This window comes from Procambarus clarkii, chromosome 11 (assembly GCF_040958095.1).
Source record: "Procambarus clarkii isolate CNS0578487 chromosome 11, FALCON_Pclarkii_2.0, whole genome shotgun sequence".
Classification (NCBI taxonomy): Eukaryota; Metazoa; Arthropoda; class Malacostraca; order Decapoda; family Cambaridae; genus Procambarus; species Procambarus clarkii.
This window is the reverse complement of record NC_091160.1, coordinates 25,973,891-25,982,236: the sequence shown is the minus strand read 5'-3', so window position 1 is coordinate 25,982,236 and position 8,346 is coordinate 25,973,891. Positions and strand designations below refer to the sequence as shown.

At 44.7% G+C, this 8,346-nt stretch overlaps 1 protein-coding gene across 1 annotated transcript; it reads left to right on the top strand.

The window, feature by feature from the left end:
- The first annotated feature begins 2,459 nt into the window (after positions 1 to 2,459).
- LOC138349624 (putative ammonium transporter 1) lies at positions 2,460 to 4,396 on the top strand. The gene is made up of 6 exons (XM_069322966.1): positions 2,460 to 2,514; positions 2,850 to 3,049; positions 3,184 to 3,420; positions 3,622 to 3,733; positions 3,967 to 4,203; positions 4,335 to 4,396. Exons 1-6 carry the CDS (start codon positions 2,460 to 2,462, stop codon positions 4,394 to 4,396), a joined length of 903 nt encoding a protein of 300 aa, XP_069179067.1.
- Positions 4,397 to 8,346: the final 3,950 nt, after the last annotated feature.

Sequence of the window (8,346 nt, the reverse complement as noted above, 5' to 3'; positions counted from 1 at the left end):
CAGTGATACATAAAACAATTCAACCCAGCCTAGAGAACATAAAAAACATCACCAAAAAACTCTCACATCTCAACAAAGCCGACCTGCACCAGAGAATAGCTGAAGGTTCGCCATCTGCAACATGGTATCTTCAGGCAACCAAATTAGAAAGGTTAAATATCCCAAAAGGAATCCACAGGGAAATAGCAGTTAGGTTATATGGACTATGTCTAGGTTACAGATGCAACTGGGAGATTGGTGAACCCCGACAGAGAGAGTGCATCTTCTGCCAAACTGTCACAGAAAAGCCATTACTTCACTATCTTCTGGAATGTGAAGCAACCAATGACCTTAGAAGAGCTTTAAGAGTTCCTGAATCATGCAGTGGCCACCCTGAAGCCATCAACACAGCCACTCTCCTGGTCAACAAAGGTGTCCAGCAGCTGGACACCCTCATAAAGACTGTGAAGCAGTATCCTCCCCCACGATAACAGCTTGATGGTTAAATGCAACCTCAGAATACTGAGAAAAAAAAATTTACCACTTACGGGCTATTCATGCCCGTGCCACCTCTTGGGTGGCATAATCATTATCAATCAGAAGATATGCCACACTTGGTCCGGGAGACATCTCCCGTCACGCAGGGTGCAGTTGCGCCTCCACAGATCTCCAGTATCATCTTTTGATACTGGTAATGGCTCGAAAGGGCCACCACTTACGGGCTATTCATGCCCGTGCCACCTCTTGGGTGGCTTAATCTTCATCAATCATCAAATCTACTCATCCACGGGAGACATTTCCCGTCACGCAGGGTGCAGTCGCACCTCCACAGATCTCCAGTATCATCTATTGATACTGGAAATGGCTCAAAAAGGGCCACCACTTATGGGCTATTCATGCCCAAGCCACCTTTTGGGTGGCTTAAATCTTCTCTCTCTCTCTACTCATCACACCATTTGGTCCGGGAGACATCTCCCGTCACGCAGGGTGCAGTCGCACCTCCACAGATCTCCAGTATCATCTATTGATACTGGTGATGGCTCAAAAGGGCCACAACTTACGAGCTATTCATGCCTGTGCCACCTTTTGGGTGGCTTCATCTTCATCTTAACACATTCACAAGGGAGACATCTCCCGTCATGCAGGGTGCATTCGCACCTCCACAGATCTCCAGTATCAGCTCTTGATACTGGTAATGGCTTAAAAGGGCCACCACTTACGGGCTATTTATGCCCGTGCCACCTTTTGGGTTGCTTCATCTTCATCTTAACACATTCATAAGGGAGACATCTCCCATCATGCAGGGTGCATTCGCACCTCCACAGATCTCTAGTATCAGCTCTTGATACTGGTAATGGCTTAAAAGGGCCACCACTTACAGGCTATTCATGCCCGTGCCACCTTTTGGGTGGCTTAATCTTCATCATCATCATCAGAAGATATGCAGTGTATAGGTATAGGTATATAGATAGGTGTAGGCTACATGTGGGGCTGCACATCATTTCTGCTGGAACATACGACGCGTTAATTTAGTTTAAAAGTTTATTTTATTAATAATTTGTAAGCTACAATTTAAGAGATCTGGAAGTCTCGTTGCCAGCAACCAATATGGATGCCGGACATAATATTAGTTTACTAATGTCTGGCGAGGACCCCGCGCCAATGTCCCGGGAACTGTCCATCCTGCAGAAGGACCTGGACACCCTCTTCCTCATTGTGTTCGGCATCCTCATATTCAGTAAGTACCAGAATCTGTGTTTTCTCTCGTTTTCAAGTATTTAAACTTAAATGGGTATAGAATCCATTTCACATTTTGTATGTTGATCAAATATTTATATAATAGTACAATAATCTCTGGATTTTGTTTTATTATACTTAAAATTATGTATTTGTACTTTTGACATTGCTTTATATTTCAGTCTTGCAGACCGGGTTCGCATTCCTTGAGGCAGGCTCCGTAAGGTCCAAGAACACCACCAACATCCTTCTCAAGAACATGCTCGATGTCTGTAAGTTATCAAACACCTTCGTTATTTGTTATCGTATCTGGCTTATGTCTGGTGAACCAGCACATGATTTTCTTATTCCTATCTCATAGCTAAAGTAAGCTCTCAATGTATATAACTTTGCCGACTCTTGTATTCCTGTAATTTTCTGGTTTTATTTTTCCATCTGCTGGTGTTATATACTAAATTGTTCTCTGTATTTAACCGACTTCCTCCCACCAAGCCTCACGTAGTAATAATGATATGAATTCCACAATCGCCCCCACCCTGTACTAACCATCTGCCCTGTTACTCTCCCCCGTCATTGGTGGCATAGCGTACTGGCTGGTGGGGTTCCCGCTGGCGTTTGGAGGCGGGAACAGCTTCTGTGGTACAGAGTACTGGGCGTCGTACGGGCTGTCGGACGAGCACCTGGCCTTCTGGTTCTTCCAGTTCGTCATCGCCACCACAGCCTCCACCATCATCTCGGGGTCGATGGCTGAGCGGTGTGCCTTCAATGCTTATCTCATCTACACAACCGTGCTGTCAGGTGGGTGTGAAACCTCTTTCTCTCTGTAAAGTATGTTTCAAATTTAGCGGGGTACTTTACACTATTCGGTGGTCAATAAATCAATAACTTTACTCACTGGCGTTATTTATAAAATTTTAATTATACAATAATAGCCTAACACTGAGCATTATAATTATGATTTACAACATTATGATTTACTTCTCAATTAAAAGGGCAATTCAATCAATATTAAATACATTTCCCGCGGAATTAATAGATACATTATTAAATACAGCTGTGGTGTACCGGATTATAATGTTTGTGTTGCAACAGCTGTGATGTTCCGGTTTATGATAATGTTTGTGTTTGTACAGCTGTGGTGTACCCGGTGGTGTCACATTGGACCTGGTCAGACGTTGGCTGGCTCAAGACTCAACACTACCAGGACTTCGGTGGCTCCGGCGTCGTCCACCTCACAGGGGGCGTGGCAGCTCTTGTTGGAGCTGTAATTCTTGGGTCCAGAATCGGTCGCTTCGGACCCAAGGGCAAGGAGATACGTGGACACTCTGTGCCGGTATGTTCATTGAACATTAGTAATGTGTTATTATATGAAGTCATGAAGCAATATATAATTTTTAGGGGAATATCACGTTTAATAGAAATATTACACGTCAAGGTGGAGGTGTAAAGTTGTGTTTGAACTTCCAGCTGGCAGCTCTGGGAGGCTTCATCCTGCTCTTCGGGTTCCTGGCCTTCAACGGAGGGTCCCAAGCGTCCATCAGCCACGAGGGTGATGCTGTAGCCATTGCCAAGGCTGTCTTTAACACTGTGATCTCGGCGTCTTCAGGAGGCATCGCTGTGCTCTTGGTGTACCGTTCTGTGCTGTGTGGGAGGGAGTCCACCTGGTCCTTCCTAATGGCCCTTAATGGTTCTCTCGCTGGCATGGTAAGTACCGCTCTGCGCTGTGTGGAAGAGAGTCCATCTGGTGCTAGTGTGATGGACTCTACTAGCTGTATATTTTCATTGATAGACATTTGATTTAAATTTAATTAAGTATTATTATAATTAATTTCTTATCAAAATAGTGTTACTTACAATATGTCTGAGTTTGTTTATCCAATGCTTAAGGACATATTTCCATGACAGGTGTCAATCAGTGCCGGGTGCAACGTTGTGCGGCCGTGGAGTGCCTGTGTCATTGGTACAGTGGGTGGATCAGTGTTCCTCGCCATCCACACTCTTCTGCCCAAGTTGAAGGGTACGTTACTGATTCTCTCGCTGCTCAGTTTTCTTAACTTTGTCTCAAGAAGGCAACAAGTAGCCAGTTTTATCTAACATGAGTTTGAAATATTTTAACTTTAACGTTATGTTCTGTAGATGGCATATACTTAAATAATAATATTTATAAAATTTTATATTATTGGGAAGTGTACGTGCATATTGGGACTGTTGAGGTTGTGGATGTAAAGTTAATTAATATTTCTTCCACAGTTGACGACCCACTTGATGCTGTGGCTGTACACATGGGAGGTGGGTTGTGGGGGCTGGTTGCTGTGGCCCTCTTCCAGGATGGTGGCATTGTGTACGGGGGCAGCGCGGAGGTCCTCGCCTGGAACATAGTGGGGGCGCTGGCCATAGTGGCCTGGTCTGGTGGTCTCTGCTTGGTTATGTTTGGTTCCCTCAGGCTGCTCGGCCTCTTGAGGGTGCCTCCAGAAATGGAAATTGCAGGCAAGTGAAGTTAATACATAAAGTTTTCACTTTTGTATTATATAATTGATAATTGTTATATTTTTAGTGTTATGAACGCATTCATTATACATTGTAAATGTTTTATATCTCTAACAATATCTGTACGCCAGGAATGGACATCTTGAAGCACGGGGAACCAGCCTACCCAGCTGACGCTTGGCTGGAGAGCTAGTACGATGGATCCGTAAACGCTCAGAACACAAAGAATTCAAGTAAGTTGTCAACTAAGTTGCTTTTAAAGTTTTTGTATGTGATGTTTATTTCGTATTAATAAAATTCTTGATAGAAATTCATTCAGTTTTATCCACCATTCATCTTATCCGTTATTTTCCAGATCTTCCACCCAACATGTCTGCCCCGGAAGAATTTGGTTTGACTAATTCCCAGGACCCAGCTCCAGTCCCTGGACACCTTGTATACTGGAGTCGTGCAGGACCAGTCCCATCCCACCTCTCACCCGTCGTGTCCCTCAACAACCACGAAGCTAACCACTTGAACTCCAACAATAGTGTCTCTGAAGCTGGCTTCACAGTCCGACTGGGAGACCATGATCTGCGAGTCCTCGTTGAACCCAGAGATCAACGTGGTCAAGATCCTCATTGTTACCCGAATGAGGCTTTTGACGAAACCTAAAGCTTTAAGATTCTCTTTTCTGTGTTATTACTTATGAAAGTATGTGTATGTTATCATTACTTATGAAAGTATGTGTGTGTTTGTCATTACTTATTGTTATGGGTAAGGTTCATGTGTCTCGCAATAATTAAATAATAAATGTGGCCTTGTCTAGGGATTAAAGAAACGACTGCTTCACAAACACATCAATATACTTCATGAAGGGATAACAAAGAAACAATCAGACATATCAAATAAATACACACAGGTAGCCAAGAATCACCAGATATATTCTCATTTAATAAGTTTAGATAATATCTATAGGCACTGATCACTAACTTACCCGATATAAGAATATATGGGTAAGCAAATAATGGTCTAACCAGGCAAGTAACTATGTTAACTGAACTAAACAGGCACCTTTGACTTATCTTATGATTCAGGTCCCCCTCGGATAACTCCACCTATGCTACTGGCTGCCAAGTGTCCAGTAGCATGGGGCGTGGGGTCAACATATTACCAATTAAGGCCCAAATGAATATTTTTAGATACGTTGCTATCTGCAGCGAGTAATACTTATGAACATATTTATAAATACCGTAATATACATTAAACATAACTAAGGTGTAATTAAAATACATGTACACACAAGAACACTGAATAATTACAGGGGTGAATCAGTGATGCTATGTTGGATACAATGCGTGCATCAATGACTACTCTGTATATGTACAGAGTAGATTCCCCTGTACATTCCCCTCCCACGAGACGCCACTGTCTCTCCCCACATGAATAAACATGAAATAGCGTCAAAAAATACAACATACAAGCACGCTACAGTTAACGCAAACAATACTCAACGAAAACAAAAAGGACGTAATGTTAATCTCACAATAACTGAGGAAGGAATTTAGGAACATTAATGCTTTATCATGAAAAATGTCAGCATCAAGTATTATTGATACATAACACTTGTGAAAGTACTGTATGTGTGTTTTCATTACTTATGAAAGTGTGTGTGTGTGTGTGTAGTTGTCATTACTTATGACATTATGTGTGTTTGTCATTAGTTGTGAAAGTATGTGCGTGTATACAATTAATTAATCTATTTTTGTAATGCTGTTAGTTTAAATTGTAAACAATAGTAAATATATTTGTATCAATAATCCATATTGTTTATTATTTCCTGGTGTTATTACCCAAACTAATTCAGAAGATTTGTATTTTATAAAATAACTTAAGATATTCAGAATAAAAACAAATGTAGATTGGGAAGTTTATTGGATCTTTTATACATAAAAATATAAATAATAATTAAATGTTTATTCAGGTAACATACATACAAGATGAGTTGCAAACAGAATGTTGGATTTCTAGATAGTTTCCATAACTATTTATTCAGTTTATACTATGCCTAAAGCCACTAATGCGCAGAGCGTGGCTTGTCGCCAGGGGGTGTGGGTGTTCCTGCCCTCCCTGCATTTGTCGTCAAGTGGTGCCTGGGTGTTCGTCGGTGACGCTCCTAATGGGGGGATCTCTTCCCCCTGTTGTGCGTGTGCACTCTGTAAGCCTGGAATTTTCTGGCCATGCCGGGTACCCGGAGGTTGAACTTGTAATGTCTGACATGCTCCGTGTCCCCGTGGATGTGATTTACGGTGTTGAACTCATCGCATGATTGTCAAATTTGTGGGGGACGCAGAGTATCGTGCGTTTCTCCAGAGCTTCGAGGGGTGATCCTTGCCCCTGCCGGGTGGTGCCGGCACTGTGGAGATTTCCGATCGAAGTGGTGCATTGACGTACGTCAGTGTTCATGGAGCGCCCTTGGAGTTTCCCGAGGACCTCCTGTGGCGTTACTTCGGGAGGTTTGGAGCTGTCGTCAGTGTGAGGCTGCACAAGCTTTCCTTGGGAAAGGTCCAGTGTTTGTGAATGAACATTCGGACCCTGGGGATGCGCCTGCGGGCGGAATTCCGTCCTCCGTCCGGCTCCTCGGATATTATGTTTTGGTGTATTATTCCCGACAACCGCGGATAAGTTTTTGATGTGGCCTGCTGGGGCATCAGGCTGCCGGGTGTTCTGAAGCTGCCGTCGTCCCCGTGAATCTCTTCTGTGAGGAGGATTTTCCACCGCTCCCTGTGGAGGAAGATTCATTGGGTGGGGATGTGGCCGTCCCATTGGCTGCTGGGGGCCCCCCCTGTGGCGCCCGACACATCTGCTGTGGTGGCCCCTCTTCCTAGCGTTATGGTGTTTTCGAATGTTCAAAGGCATCAGCTGCATGTTCTGCCTGCTCCCGTTGGTGTCCCTGATGGTCCCGTGGGTCTTCCCGTGGAACTCTGTACGTCGTCTTCGTCTTCTCCAACTGTTGAGCATGTCCCTGTGCCCTCGACGTGTGTCCCGGCTGGGGTGGATACAGGGGTCTTCTATTGTGCTCGGCCTGGTACCCTATGTGGTTGAGGATGCTGCCGTCCTGCGGAGGGTGTTGGTTCGCCCGGCTTGTGACGCCCGTGTCTCTGGGTCGGCCTCCAGATCTGATGATGTGCGGCCAGAGTCCAAGCGTTCCCGGCGATCTTCTGCCTGGGCTGATGTGGGAGATTTGGACGACTATGAATCTTCCGGCGATGGCGAAGTGGTTCCTTCCGGTTGCGTCACATTCTACGGTGGTGGTAAAGTACATGTGCCTGCGGCTGCCGGTGACAGTGTCTCGGACTTTTGGTGTGGTGCCTGTGGATCTTTAATATATAATAATAATAATAATAATTTTTATTTAGGTAAGGTACATACATAAAGAGATTTTACAAAGTTTGTTGGCTTTATAGATAGAGCTAGTACATACAATGCCTAAAGCCACTATTACGCAAAGCGTTTCGGGCAGGAAATCTTGCTTCGGGTGCGTCGCCCGCGTCGGATGGTTCCGGTTCTTCGTGGGGATGGTTACCCCTTGATGAGGTTCGTGGTGAGCGTGGTGATCTGGTAGTGGTGTTGAAAAAGACCTTCTTCTCTTGCGCATCCGGCGGCGGGACCGTCTAGGCGGTCTACGTACTCTGCTTCGGTTTCTTCCGCTTTCACGGTGGTTCCTATATAGAAGGGGTGACGCCGAGGAAAATAAAGACTCGCGTCCCTACCAAAACAAAAAAAGACCACTATCTGGCGGAGGAGGTGGTTTACCTTGCCCCTCTTTGTTATGCGACTTCTGTCGACCACCTCCGGGAGCCGCCGTTTTCGTTTCTGCCGTTTTTGATTTAGTGATTCCAGAGTTTATGCGGCCCCGGAAGCAGGGGAATCGTTCCCCTACTGACATGGAGTATTTGATATGGGAGGCCTATAAGCACAAATATCCTCTGTATAAGTTTCCTGAGAAATATTCGCCTCCCGTTGAGGTTTGTTCTCCTGTCCAGTAATTTGTTTTGTTTGCTATGTGTTGTGAGGTTGTATCCGGTTGTGTACTTTGATGTGCATGGGGTGCGGTTGTGTGTGTGTGTGGGGGGGGGGGGGGGAGCGGGTTTTTGTTCCCGG

Excerpts from the sequence above, each read along its gene's own strand:
- LOC138349624 (XM_069322966.1), top strand. The coding sequence starts at position 2,460 with ATGGCTGAGCGGTGTGCCTTCAATGCTTATCTCATCTACACAACCGTG. Across the intron at positions 3,050-3,183 it reads TACGTGGACACTCTGTGCCG|CTGGCAGCTCTGGGAGGCTT; the intron begins GTATGTTCATTG and ends TTGAACTTCCAG. Across the intron at positions 3,421-3,621 it reads ATGGTTCTCTCGCTGGCATG|GTGTCAATCAGTGCCGGGTG; the intron begins GTAAGTACCGCT and ends TTTCCATGACAG.